Source organism: Gossypium hirsutum, chromosome A03 (assembly GCF_007990345.1).
Source record: "Gossypium hirsutum isolate 1008001.06 chromosome A03, Gossypium_hirsutum_v2.1, whole genome shotgun sequence".
NCBI lineage: Eukaryota > Viridiplantae > Streptophyta > Magnoliopsida > Malvales > Malvaceae > Gossypium > Gossypium hirsutum.
Genome location: NC_053426.1, coordinates 93,684,667 through 93,698,555, shown reverse-complemented (window position 1 = coordinate 93,698,555; position 13,889 = coordinate 93,684,667). Strand labels below are relative to the sequence as shown.

Below are 13,889 nucleotides of genomic sequence, written 5' to 3'. Positions count from 1 at the left end.
TTATTTTTTATATGTATAAATTTCATATTTGAAATGAATTTATATGATTAAAGTTTATACGAGCTTACTAAGCATTCATTGCTTAAGTAGTTGTTTTCCTTTACTTTTCAGATTATCGAAAGCTCGATCGGGTTAGAAGCTCGTCAGAGAATTATCACACTATCCAGCGATTATATTGGTAAATTTTGATATCTTGGTTAAGGTTATAATCACATGTATAGGAATTTTAGCTAATGTTAGCCTATGTGTTTTTGTTGTGGAAATGACTATTTGGTTAGTTTGCATTTTGGCCTTGTGTTGGTAAAATGATATATATTATAAGGTGTATATAAGTAGCTTTGTAATGGTTGATATATGACTTGTTATGGTTGAATGATGGTAGATAGAAAAGTAGTTGAATGTGATATTAGATATGACATATAACTTGTTGTGAATTGGTGTCTTGCCATAATAAGCATATATGTATTTTGATACTAATAATTATGTGGTACAGTTGGTATTAAATGGTATGTTTTAGTAAATGATTTACATGTTGTGTAATGTTGTAAACTTAGTTAGAAGTTAATCAATTATTTTGGCCAAATTGAGTACATAGTTATACATGTTTTACTATTTTCATTTGAGGTGCCTTTGGACATATTGGTTGGATGTTATTATACCATATGTGTTTGGCTTGATTATGCATGATTTTGGTGCTTTAGAGGGCTTAAGTAAATGTGCAAAAGGGATTATAGGTACATGTTGAAAAGGGTGAGAAAAATGGTTTGTAAAATAGCCTATTTTTGTCCACACAGACGTGTGTCTTAGCCGTGTGTGACACACGACCAGGTAACACGATTGTGTGTCTAAGGGTTGCAAGTCAGGTTTTACACGATCTAGTACACAACCTAGCATACGGGTGTGTGAAGTAATTTCGAAGGGTACATAGCTTGGCACACGGGCTTGTGGTTTGGCCGTATGACCCAAGTTAGTGAGTTACACGGGCACGGACACAAGCTACAACATGGCCGTGTGTCCCTATTTTGAATGCCTACACGGCCTAAGACACGGGCGTGTCTCTTGGCTGTGTGAGTCACACGGCCTGGCCACACGGCCATGTGACACCTGCAGTTTGTAAATTTTCAACTTTTCCCTAAAATTTCTATATGTTTTTGTTTTAGTCTCGATTTGTCTCTAATATGTTTTTAGAGCCTCGAGGGCTCATATAAGGGACAATATGTATGATATTGATTGGTTTTACTGTGATTGGTGATATGAATTAAATGTTTTAAAATTTTTGATAGTTCTAAAATGTAAACTCTGGTAATGCTCCGTAACTCTATTTTGACAACGGATACGTGTTAGGGGTGTTACATTGAGTATTAATGCAATTAAACATAAAAGTTGGTTGATTACTTGGTTACATGGATTATATGGTTAAACATATTTGTATTTGTCAATTAAAATGCCTAAGGGCATATTGGTTGTATGTGAATATACTACATGTTTTAGATTTGATTTTAGCTTGATTTGAATGCCTTGTTATGGCTTATTATTGTGTAAAAATGTTAATTTAGGTTGATGACAAATTGGGTAAGAAATATAGCTAGGAAAATGGTCTATTTTTGTCCACACGGACAGAGACACGAGCATGTGTCTTAGTCATGCATGACACACGGTCGTCCCCTGTATCTTTAATTTGCACAAAACAAAATGCTTACATAGCTTAACACACGGGCGGGCGTGTGGCTTGGCTGTGTGGCCAAAGTCAGAGAGTTCACAAGTTTGGACACGGGCTGGGGCACGGTTGTGTGTCCTTATTTTAAATGCTTACATGGCTTGAGACACGGGCGTGTCTCTTGACCGTGTGAGCCACACGGCTTGACCACACGGGCGTGAGTCCTCTACATCTTTGAAAAATTTTGATGTTCTTTGAAAAATTCTTTGAGTACCCAATTTAGTCCCGACTTATTTCCAATGTGTATTTCGAGCCTCGAGGACTCGTATAAGGGACAATCTGATTGGTTGGGATTGATTTCTGATATGAATACTAGATAATAATACTAGATAATATGAAATGTCTGTTATTTAATCTATAAATTCTGGTAATGCTCAGTAACCCTGTTCCGGCGATGGATACGTGTTAGGGGTCTAATTATCTAATTGTTTGGAATGAAATAAAATTAATTAAATCATGTTACACATGCATTTTATCATACCTTAACAAGTGTAAGAACTCAGATTTTCTAACTCAGATTTTCCTCTGTAAAAATCCAAGTTTTTTTCCCTTACTAAAAAGAACTCAAACTAATTATTAAAAAAAGGAAAAAGGAAAATTAAAAAGATAAAATGAGTACCAAAATGAAAACTTATTAAAGTTAGGTGAATAAAATGAGTGTTCGTAATGAGAAATTAATGACAGGTGACTAAAATGATAAAAGTATGTAATGACATTGACTAAAATAATAAAAGTATGTAATGATAATGCCCATGCTAAAAACTTTTTTTAGTGCCCAAAATGAAAATTTTGAGTGACCAAATGTAGTTTACCTTTAAATTTTGATGCAAGTAAAGTTAAATGTTTAAAAAACAATGTGTCATGGGTTCAAATCTTATTTTGGTTGATGTTTTTATTTTATATAAAAATATTAAAAGATAAAACACTCTCATAATAATATAATTTACTTTGTATATAAAAGGATATTTTAATAATTTTTTAATTAAGTTGATATTTAATTGACTTGTAACACTAACTCAATAAAAAACTTAATATAAATATAAATATAAATATAAATAACAAGAGCGAATAGCCTTTTTTCTTTTAAGAAATTAATAATTTAATTTATACTTTTTTTTTGGCATAAATCTCTAATGATTTATTTATTTTTATCTCAATCCTCTAAAAATAACTTATAAACTTATTGTTTCTAATAAACCAGTTGTAGAAGAAATATTATTTAATATACATGTGATAAAGTTTTTTTTTTTAACTCCACAATTGAGCTTAAAAGATTGGCAAGTGTCTCATATATATATATTATTTTTAAATATAAATTAAGAATACTCATTAGTCTTTTAAGTTCGCTTTTAACTTATTTATAAAATAATTATCCATTTTAGAATGAATTAATTTTAAAATTGATTAAATCAAATTGAATTTATAAAAGATTAAGTTAAACTAGTTTAAACTAATTCATTATTGCCTCTGATTAGGATTATGAAAATAATTAAAATAAAATTAAAATTAAAATTAAAATATAAATACAATATAATTATATAAATATATTAATAGTTATTAATATTAATTATTAGAGTTAATATTTGTTGGCGCGTGGAGATAAAATTAGACTTATAAGAAATTAATGAAGACTTTAAGATGTGTATCAATGTCATTTTTTTAAGGATCTATTCGCCCCCACATATTTTGGTATGCAAAAAAGTTACTAAGAAATGAACCTTGAGGATACAATGAAGTCTAATAACTGTCTACGTTTTATACTAACGGAAACAGTTACTGAGTATTGAGTGGAGCATAGTAAGAGTATCAATTTTTATAAAGAAATTATGCAATAATACTTTATTGAATAATGTAGGAATATAAAAGATGATGAAAGAATAGAAAGAAATTTTTATTTCTCAACTTTTGATGTGTTTTTGGTGCACCAAACAAATGAATTTTGATTCCGAGTTCCCATGTTCTTCGTAAAGACATAACTATTCAAATGGATAGACACATCTTTTAACAATAAACATAACTATTCAATATATATCTATTTGAATAATTATGACCATTTGTTATTAATTAAGTGATATAACTTTTGATAACAAGAGTTAACTCATCATTATAAATAATGACAATGTAATTTTTATATCCTTATAACTTTTCATTTATAACTATTGGAACATTATAAATATTTTAAAAATATTTCAACAGCATTTAATATATTGCTAGTGAAAAATTTTAATATTCAAAATATTACCAAATTTCTATTTTTTTTTTAAAAAAATATTTTTTATTATGTGAACTTTTTAATAATATGCATGGAGTTAAAATTTTTCCACTCATAATGTTTCAAACATTATTTTTCTAAAATTTTTTAACTAACATAAAATTCAGGATTGAATTTGATGTAACAAATTATTTGAATAAGTTAGGAAAAGACAAATAAAATAATATCATAAGAGAAAAGTAATACATCAATAAAGTTAAATAAGTAGTTTAGTATTTTAGAAAAAGATACATTTTCATCCATCGATTTCACCCAAAGGTGTAGGTGTTGAGGTCTATTTTAATGCTTAAATTTATTTCATGTTAAATTATGATTGTTATATTCGACATGGACATGAACACCCCCTTGGGAAAGACATGATGACTCAAAAACCTCTATAATATCTCCAATTTTATAAATCTTAACAATTAATCTCAAATTTTCGATAAGAAAATTTATTATTTTATGACAATAATTATATTTCGAGTTACAAATCTTGAAATTAATTGGTTTAAAAACTATTTAGAAGAGAACTCAAAGTTCTATGATTTATGTATAAGACCTTGTACTGAAATTATAGAGCTTTGAGTTCTCTTCGAAAATTTTTAAATCACTTAATTTCAAAGTTTGTAGCTCAAGATATAATCATTTTTGTAAAGTAGTTCAGTTCCCTAAAAAGGGTTTGACCTTAATTGTTGAGTTTCGCAAGTAGTGAAAATTTTTAAACTCCAAAAATAGGTTTAAGAGATTAATAAGTATATTTAATTGATACTTAAAAAAATAAATAATATATAACCAAGACACTTGCCAATCTATCAAGCTCACTTTTGGAGTTAAAAAAAATTTCATCACTTGAGTATCAAATAATATTTTTTTCTAATTTGATTATATAAAAGATCAAATTTACAATTTTTTTTGTTAAAGGATTGAGATAAAAATATAAATCACTAAGGGTTTACGTGTTCGGGGTTTATGCTAATATTTTTAAAAAAATTAAATTATTAATTTCTTAAAAAAGGCTATTTGTTCATGCTTATTTATATTTATGCTTATATTAAGCACAGATTGATCTCCGTCATTTGAGCACTAACTCAAATAAAAAAATATTAAAATATTTTTTTATATGCAAAGTAAATTATATTATTATAAAAGTGATTTTATCATTTTATATAAAATTAATAAAAATGAATCATAATAAGATTTGAATATGTGATACATTTAATTTTACCAACATTTTTCACTCAATTTTTATAAGTTTTCATTTTGAGAATCGTAAAGATGTAAAATGGGCATTGAGGTTAAATACATTTATTATTTTTGTTTTATTTTTTATTTTATGGAGAAAATTAAAATTTATTATTGACTAAGTGATTAATTTAGTTTATATTTTAAATATTATGAAAAGATGAAATAGAAGTGGATTTTAGTTTTTTCAATTAAAACCGAATCCGAGCGATGTTGAAAGAGAAATGGTTCAAAATTACCGGGAATCTCTGCCTTAAAAACCCACTTCCTTCATTCTTCTATTCTTCTTTTTTAAAACCCACTCCCATTTCTTCTTCTCTGTCCCTTCTGCCTTTTAAGTGCCTTTCCATTTCTCTTTCTCTTACGCTTTCAATCTACCTGTTTTCTACCCTTTCAATCCTTACAACAAAACCATATCAAAGAAACCAACCACCTCCCAAAAAAAAAAAAGAAAAATATGGTGCTCGCCGAAAGTGGCTTCTCTTCTCCTCGAAACGATGCTTTTCCTGCTGGCCTCCGGGTTCTCGTCGTCGATGATGATCCCACCTGGCTCAAAATCCTTGAAAAGATGCTCAAGAAGTGTTCTTATGAAGGTTTACTTATCCTTCTTCTATCCTTTTTTACTTGCAAACCAACTTTACTTTGTTACTGTTACTCATACATGGGGCACTAGTTTCTTTTGTTTTCATTTTAGTGCACTGTTCATTGTCTGTTGCTTTCTCTTGGGTTTGTCGTGTAAATAAACTGTTCGTTTTTCGACTTTGGGTTTTTTTGTTTGATTAAGGTTGATAACATTTCAGCTTCTGTTTTTGCTGTTTATGGAAAAAGCTGATCATATATGGTTATTATCAAGTATTGAATATGTTATGATATTCAAGTTTTTTTCAAGTTGCAAAAGGTTGAGTGGGTAAGTTTGATCATCACTGTCATAGAACTGTGGGGGAGAAAAAAGAAGTGAAATTCTGCTATCTTTGTGATATTGGATAATGAAATTGGACAGATTCAATTGAAAAGCATGCTTTCTACTACTTTCTATTGTCGTTATATCTTTTCATCTCAGTGCTTTTTTGGTCTAATCATCTTGCAAAAATGGAGGTTATTGATGGGCTTATATGATTAGACTCAGCCAGACTTCTTTTTGACAAAGTTTTCATGGCGTTAGGGATGAAAAAGATGTTTTCTTTTCTAAAGGCTTGTTGTGGGTGCAAAATGTTGGTTCTGGCATCATTTTGAAAATATTTTCTAATTCATTGGATATTGGGTGCACAAAACACAAACTTGTTTAAAACCCTTGTTTTAAAAGGTTACCAAAGATGTGACATAGTGGAGGTTTTGTTATTGATGCATAAGCTTTGCATCTAAGTCCATAATTTTTTTCTGGAAATATCAAACATATTTTTCATACTATCCTGACATTCTTTTGTGGTGCTTTCCCTGTTCCAGTGACTACATCTTGCCTTGCACGAGAAGCTCTGAACTTGCTTCGCGAAAGGAAGGATGGTTACGACATTGTAATCAGTGATGTTAACATGCCTGACATGGATGGCTTTAAACTTCTCGAACACGTTGGGCTGGAAATGGACTTACCTGTGATTAGTCAGTTCTCTACCGTAACATACGAACCTTCGTTTTAAACATTGTTATTGCTCTGTTTTTCTTTTCAATTTCAGTATAATCAACATCTGACAAGCTCCATTTGTGTAAAACATCACAGTGATGTCTGTTGATGGGGAGACCAGCAGAGTGATGAAAGGTGTCCAGCATGGTGCTTGTGATTACCTTCTTAAGCCTATAAGAATGAAAGAGCTTCGCAATATATGGCAGCATGTGTTCAGGAAGAAGATACATGAGGTGAGAGACATTGAAAGTCTTGAAGGTTTTGAAAGTATTCAGATGACTAGAAGTGGCTATGATCTGTTTGATGATGGGCACTTCCTCAGTGGAGATGATACAACTTCGGGAAGGAAAAGAAAAGATGCTGATAACAAGCATGACGATCGAGAGCTCAGTGATCCTTCTTCTACCAAGAAAGCAAGGGTTGTTTGGACTGTTGACCTTCACCAAAAATTTGTCAAAGCCGTAAATCAGATCGGATTTGACAGTAAGTATATTTTCAAGCTTTTGGTTCTAAAGGGATCTCTTGATCAACATCATGAAGTAGCCATATATGTAATATGTATCTCTTTCAATGATATGGCTATAGTTTCTAATTATATTTGTCAACACCTCATATTTGTTTGACAGAAGTTGGACCTAAGAAAATACTCGACTTGATGAATGTACCATGGTTGACAAGAGAAAACGTCGCCAGTCACTTGCAGGTAAATACCTCCCACTTGATTTCCCTCATGATACTGCCATATTTCTTTGAAAAGAACAGCAAAAGAACTGTTAATTAACGTTTTGTCAAATATTTTTGGTATAAAAAACCTGTGGTCTATTTTAAGTTTTGGTTTAATCAAGAAATGGATGAAGACGATGGGTTTTAATGTTCTTAAGCTTTCGGAATCTATAATCAATGATACAAGAATTGTCCATAACTTGCTTATATGTTTCCAGGAAAAGAAATGTTCTAAGCAGTTGAAAGAATGAGATTTTAATTGTCAACAATCTAAGACTGTTTAGATTCTGATCAAGAAAAGTACTCTTGTGCAGAAATACCGACTCTATTTGAGTAGGTTGCAGAAGGAGAGTGATATCAAGAATTCATTTATAGGGATGAAGCATTCAGATCTGCCTTCAAAAGATTCGACTGCCAGTTTCGGTCCCCATAAAGCGATGAACATGATACCAGATGATGTGCCGAATAGTACCTATAGTTTTTCAGCAAGTAACTCGCAAGCTCAGAATGTGGATCTCAAAGGTCAAGGTGATCTAAAAGGAATTACTTCAGCTCCTATGGCAGAGCCCAAAGGAGCTTTGTCTGTAGATATTCGTGATTCCCATGAAGCCAAAAGCACACAGATGAGCTTTGATCATTCCCTTGGATCAGTTGATTCAGCTGTAAGCTTTGCGTCATTCAATTCGACTACCCCATTGCAGTATCCGTGGACTGAAATTCCCGAGATCCAGTTCAAACAAGAGTGTGAATCCTTGCACTTAGAAAATGGCTTCAGCCAACTACCACTGCCTGGACCTTCCATGATTGAAAATGAGGCTAACCGAAGCAGAATTGAAGTTAAGCCTTTGCTTGACGACTGTAGAAGCAATTTCGTCGAGCATTTAGGTCCAGTTGGTGCAGAAGACTTGTTTCCAATTCAAAGCAAAAGCCAATCGCTGAATAATCAAGTTTTTGACTTGATTTCTGCCACTAAATCAAGCATGAAAACTCAGGATGTGGGTCTGAACTACCTTGCCGACTCGGAATTTGCACTGAGGAACCTGAATGCAAGCGGTGTAGGAGTACCTTTGGCAACATTGTCTGAGGACTTACAAATATGTTGGCTTCAAGGTGATTGTTATCCCATGAATTATGGTCTCCAGGATTTAGAGTGTTCCACGTATGACAATCCAGCACTGATGGCTGAAACTCCATTTCACTTGTACGATGTACTAAGGTTTGACCACGAGCATCTCTTTGATCCTGCAGAATATTATGCAATCGATCAAGGGTTGTTTGCATAACATGAAGTTGTCTTCGGTGAATGATCCTTTTTTATATCAGGTAATATCTATAAGTGGAGTACTTCAAATTTATGGACAGGATGCCATTTTCATAAGCAGTTTGGACTTGGTTGTTTAAACATGTATAAATACAAGTGATAAAACATAATAATTTTGCTGCTATTTTCTAACCTGGGATATGTATCTTAATGCTGTATTAGTATGCATGTATGCTAGTCACATCACATGTGAACTTTGGTTCAAGAAAGGATATAATTTCTTCTCTCTTTTATTTTTGCCTTCTATCCTTTGGTTCATCTTTCGGGGGTATTTGCATTTTTCAATATCCTAATCAAAATATTATTTAATGTCGCAAAAAACAGATAGGATATTTGCAGCCATACAAATCTGCACTATCTGCCATCCTAGGAAGGGGGCCATTGACATTATTTTGTGGAGATGAGTCTCAAGGCTCTTTTAACTAATTTTGGGATGGAATTAAACAGCTTAGGGTTAGATTTAGCATGTAAACCTATCACCATCTAGACTACATAAAAGGCCAGGACTTTATAAGCAGATTGATAGCCAAGGTTCTTCACAAAATTGTACTTAGGATTGATGTGGAATTTTGCAGTACAGAGAAATTACAAACTCCTCTCTGATACTTTCCCTGATGTAAATTCTATCTTTCATTGTATTTCTTTTTCTGTAATTTTTATTACTAAAGGAACTAAAAAGTCATCGGTCGCACCCACCAACGTGGACCGACCCCCCACTTTCATGCTTGTATGAAATACTCCTTTTGCCAACTGAAAGCTGGATATTCGGGGAGGCGTTTTCATGCCTGTTCTTTGGCAATGAGGTCCTTGAACAAGTTGTCCTGTTATTTTTCATTGATCCATTCTTAGAGCTTTCGGCCTTAATTGAAGGCCTCCTTGGATGTCTAGAGTTTGCATCTTGCACCGTGCTGGGAGATGGCTTCCTTCCAGATTTTGGTGATTGAGGCCAATTTGACGTGATCTGCAAGGCATAATTTACTGATTAATGGACAACACAAGCTATAAGCACCTTGGAAAACATAGAACATCATCCTTTCCCGATGGGAACCGATGGGAAGATCGGGACAGAGTTAAGTCTGCCTCTACACCTACTGAATTGACAATCTAACTCGTGATTAAGCTGTTCAAGATACAAGGCAAGCAGCATAATTTGATGCATGCTTAATTCCATTATATCATTATCAACAATGCATCAAAAGAATGTTGGTTAAGAGTCAGGAGAAAAGGAACCTTCTTAACGTAATTGCTTGAGAACTGTGATCCATGGCATGAATCTTCATTCGATCTAGCTTTCACATCAGTGCTTTGCCGGAGTTTATTCAGTTCATTCTTTGCTTTCTCCTGCATATCAGGCCATAAATCGGTTTCACATGCAAAGAAGCAAATGAGTATTCATAACATGCATGTTCACACGCACAGACCAAGTATACATGCATCAACTCAGGCAACTCATTCAAATTGATTACTGAATTAGTTCACATCTCTGCAATTTAGGAGCTTTGACTAGGGAACTGCAGGGTTTCATCAATTACACTTGTGCTAACATCCTAATAAGGTTGTCTGATTTGTACCTTTGATTTTTTTAGCATTTGTGATTTTTCTGCTTCCTTTGACATCATTTTGTCTTCTAGCTTCTTAAAGAACTGGCATGGAGCAAGCAAGGAAACACTAAGCTTGGTACAATTTGAAACTATGGCAATTAAAGCATGAGGAAAAGTAATAGTAAGACTTGCCTCCTTCCGTTTTGCCGCCCTTTCTTCGCTCCTGAAACTAAATGGAGCAGAATTAATAGTACATCTTGTACTGGTTCCACTTGCATTTGAAGATTTCGAGCAGCTGCCACAATTCAATACAGAACACAGTTACAATGTTCATATAGGACAGCAACTGCGGCAATTAGGTCAATATTATCTGAGACCTGATCTGTAATGTAAACCCGAGAAAAAGGAACATAAAGAAGCCATTGCACTTTGAAACTAAATGAACTTTTGGTAGTTTCACGAACAAAGAAAGTATACTAACTTTATTAGTTTTTCAGACATCCCTAGTTTGCAAAACATATAAAAGGATAAATAGAAAAAGCTCTTACCTGGAGAGGGATGGCCATCTCCCATCTCCTGTTGCTGAAACTGACTTATTGAGAACTGATGTAGTTCTGTAGATATAAATCTAATTATGTCAGCAAAATGAAAGCCAATTTAGACAAATTGTCAACAAAGACATTTCGGGAGCAAAGATTACCTTCTATCTCGTGCCTGAACAACCTTGGAAGCATGCTTTAAAACCCCATAAACGGATGGCTGCAGTTTGTGAATGAAACTTATCTTAATCATTAAAAAGTCCAGACCAAGTACCCTCTAAAATTATTTTAAATAAAAAATGTATACTCAACAATATTGCCATTTTCACTTTCTGAACATCATAACTATGTTACTTTGGCATCCACTCCAGAAAATATCCAACAGTATTTCAGTACATGCAGTTGCCTTTAATGTGCAAATGGAACAGCAAATGAATGATGTGACAAAGAAATTACCCTGGTTGGAGCTTCTAGTGGAGTCGAACTTTCTCTGGAAATCTTAGGCGATGTCTTATTGGTTTCACCAGCATGCGGAGTAAAATTCATTGACATGTGAAGCGATTTTTGAGCTATTCTCCTCTGCTCGTTTGGGTCTAATGCAGGCTTCTTATTAATATGAGCATGGTTATTTCCTATTCTTGAAGTTGTTTGTTTGGGTACTATGCCACGATTGGATAACTTCGAAGTGGAATTCGACTGTCTTTTTTCACTCGATGGAGCTAAATTCTCTTGATCAGCAGATTTCTTCAATGCCCTGGTTGGTGTTTGTGTTGGACTATCTCTTAACATTCTTAGTGATGTTTTATTAGTTTTACCGGCACTGGAAGCAACATTAATTGACATGTGGAGTGAGTTCGGAATTGTTTTCTTCTTGTCATTTGAGTTTCCAGCGGATTTGGCAACATTAGCATCACTCTTGGCTTGTGCTGAAGCCATTCGTTTAGAAGGATGTAATGGAAGTTTGGATGTTCTACTAGGAACTGATGACTTTGACGAAGAATTTGTTCGCCTTTTCTTGCTTGATGAAGTTGAGTTCTTTGGATCAGCACAATCCTACAGTGTTCCATAATGAGGATAAACATAAACACTAGATCAAAAGGAAGAATAAAAGCAAAACTGGTTAAACAGATTACCTTAGGGAGAATCTTCGGGGTTGCCATAATCTTGCTATGGATGTCACCATTTTCGAAAGCCTCCGAATTCTCAATCTGGTCACATTTCTCCATATTCACATCTTCTTCCATCACTGCCGGACCTTGCTCCGCATTGGTAATATCGGTATTTTCTCTTACAACACTAAGATTGCCTGCATATACACCAACGGTATTAATTATCTCAGCATTGGAAACATTTTTCTCCAGCTGATCCGCACTCAAAGATGCATCTGAATTGGCTAAATCCGTATGTGACAAAGGGTCAACCGAAGCTGCATTTATAGTTCCCATTTGAGATGCATCATTGGTGACAACATTGGCTTGCTCAAGCAAAGCCGCAGCTCTCATTGCGGCTCTTCTCTTGTAATGAGCTTCAAAGAAAGCTTTCTTTTGAGCAACAGATCCAGGTTTTGAAAACTTTTCCACTTCTTCCAAGTAACGGTTGTGAGAAAATGTTGACCATTTCTCCCATGCCAGCGGTTCCGACATGAATCTGCCGAAAGATATTGATTCTGTGAGAGCACGAATCGGGTTACCCTGTGATTCAAAATTCACCATCAGTTTCCTGACTCGAAAACAAAGTAAGGAAAAAAAAAGAAGAAGAAGCTTGAAGCTTGTTAGAAACTTGCATCCCTGATTGACACCTCCATTCTTTAACACAAAGATTGAAGGGAAAATTAAAAAAAGAACCCAGCATAATCAGAAAACTTTCTAGGGTAAATCATTCGACTGTCAAGCTATCATAGTATGCTATGTTTGGTTCCCGAGAAAACGAAAGGAAACAGCCATTAAGAGCCCTAATTTTTTAATCCAGATCTCCAGTGAGAACCCGTTTTCCCATAACCCCAGCGACCAAAACAAGAGTAAGTAAAACAAAACAACTGAATCAAGAGAATCCATTTAAGCAAAAAAGAAAAGAAAAAATCATTTCTTTTGTCTGTGAAGTTTCAAGCCTTGCTCACAAAACTGACCTCTTTAACTTCGCGAGAAATATCTGCAGGATTAGAAAATGATCTTACAAGACAAGCAGATTCCTCCATTTCTTAAAAAAAAAAAATCTATTCTTCTCTAGTTTCCTTCTCTCCTCTTCTTGCTGTTGTCGATGAGCTTTTGATTCACAGTCACTCACTCTGCTGGTAAAAAAAAAAAAGGATAGGCTCCCGCTCTTCGAATCTAGCCGTTGTTGTTTTTGAAACAGTAGAGTTACGGTAATGGGTCCATTTCAATGTCCAAACTCGAGGCTACAATGGGTTTAGCTGAGATGTGTAAGAAAAGAGAGCTCCTTTTCTTTGTTGTTTGCCTTTAAAGGTTGGGTCTTTTTGCAATATTTGTAAGAGTATGTGGATATGATCTGATAAATGAATCGGGTCCCGTATTTGTTGAAATTTAAAAGCTCCCCAACGTCTACTGCCTTTTTTTTTTTTTCTTTACAAATGATTATTGCTCGTTGATGATATTGATTTAAATAATAGCATTTGGTTCCACTTCAATCTTATTTTATTTTATTATTATTTTTAAATGCATTTAATTCGGTTTAGTATGGTTTGTAGTTTACAAACTAAAAATAATAATTATTTGAATTGAATAAAATTTTTATTTATAAATATAAAATAAGTATACTTATGTTTAATTTAGTGAAAAAAAAACTTCAAAAATACTATAAAAATTATATTTTAAATAAAATAAATATGATCCTAACATTTATTTGAGTGTAATCCATCCTGTCATCCTAATATGGTTAGGGTTGGAGCCGATATTTAAGTATTAGATTTACAAAATC

The 13,889-nt window shown here is 33.4% G+C and overlaps 2 protein-coding genes across 3 annotated transcripts; one reads left to right on the top strand and one right to left on the bottom strand.

Annotated features, from left to right (window-relative positions):
• Positions 1 to 5,470: 5,470 nt before the first annotated feature.
• On the top strand, positions 5,471 to 9,084 carry LOC107886500 (two-component response regulator ARR11). Of its 2 annotated transcripts, XM_016810477.2 has the most exons (5): positions 5,471 to 5,806; positions 6,657 to 6,809; positions 6,928 to 7,314; positions 7,458 to 7,534; positions 7,869 to 9,084. In XM_016810477.2, exons 1-5 carry the CDS (start codon positions 5,671 to 5,673, stop codon positions 8,835 to 8,837), a joined length of 1,722 nt encoding a protein of 573 aa, XP_016665966.1. In that variant the 5' UTR covers positions 5,471 to 5,670; the 3' UTR covers positions 8,838 to 9,084. The 2 variants fall into 2 exon arrangements, with proteins under 2 accessions (XP_016665966.1, XP_016665967.1); XM_016810478.2 differs by lacking the exon at positions 5,471 to 5,806 and having other exon boundaries at positions 6,683 to 6,823.
• Positions 9,085 to 9,410: 326 nt separating this feature from the next.
• LOC107886499 (protein WVD2-like 7) lies at positions 9,411 to 13,448 on the bottom strand. The gene is made up of 9 exons (XM_016810476.2): positions 13,081 to 13,448; positions 12,089 to 12,646; positions 11,412 to 12,008; positions 11,117 to 11,175; positions 10,965 to 11,030; positions 10,609 to 10,711; positions 10,447 to 10,518; positions 10,106 to 10,216; positions 9,411 to 9,836 (listed from the first exon to the last, which is right to left on the bottom strand). The coding sequence occupies exons 1-9, from the start codon at positions 13,147 to 13,149 to the stop codon at positions 9,555 to 9,557; spliced, it is 1,917 nt and encodes a 638-aa protein (XP_016665965.1). The 5' UTR covers positions 13,150 to 13,448; the 3' UTR covers positions 9,411 to 9,554.
• Between the last annotated feature and the right edge of the window lie 441 nt (positions 13,449 to 13,889).

What these genes read in the sequence shown, in the direction of transcription:
- LOC107886499 (XM_016810476.2), bottom strand. Translation starts at nt 13,149, where the DNA reads ATGGAGGAATCTGCTTGTCTTGTAAGATCATTTTCTAATCCTGCAGAT. An exon ending in TTTCTCGCGAAGTTAAAGAG is followed by an intron (nt 12,647 to 13,080) that starts GTCAGTTTTGTG and finishes TTTGAATCACAG; the next exon opens with GGTAACCCGATTCGTGCTCT. An exon ending in CACTAGAAGCTCCAACCAGG is followed by an intron (nt 11,176 to 11,411) that starts GTAATTTCTTTG and finishes CACAAACTGCAG; the next exon opens with CCATCCGTTTATGGGGTTTT.
- LOC107886500 (XM_016810477.2), top strand. Translation starts at nt 5,671, where the DNA reads ATGGTGCTCGCCGAAAGTGGCTTCTCTTCTCCTCGAAACGATGCTTTT. An exon ending in CAAGAAGTGTTCTTATGAAG is followed by an intron (nt 5,807 to 6,656) that starts GTTTACTTATCC and finishes TCCCTGTTCCAG; the next exon opens with TGACTACATCTTGCCTTGCA. An exon ending in AATGGACTTACCTGTGATTA is followed by an intron (nt 6,810 to 6,927) that starts GTCAGTTCTCTA and finishes AAAACATCACAG; the next exon opens with TGATGTCTGTTGATGGGGAG.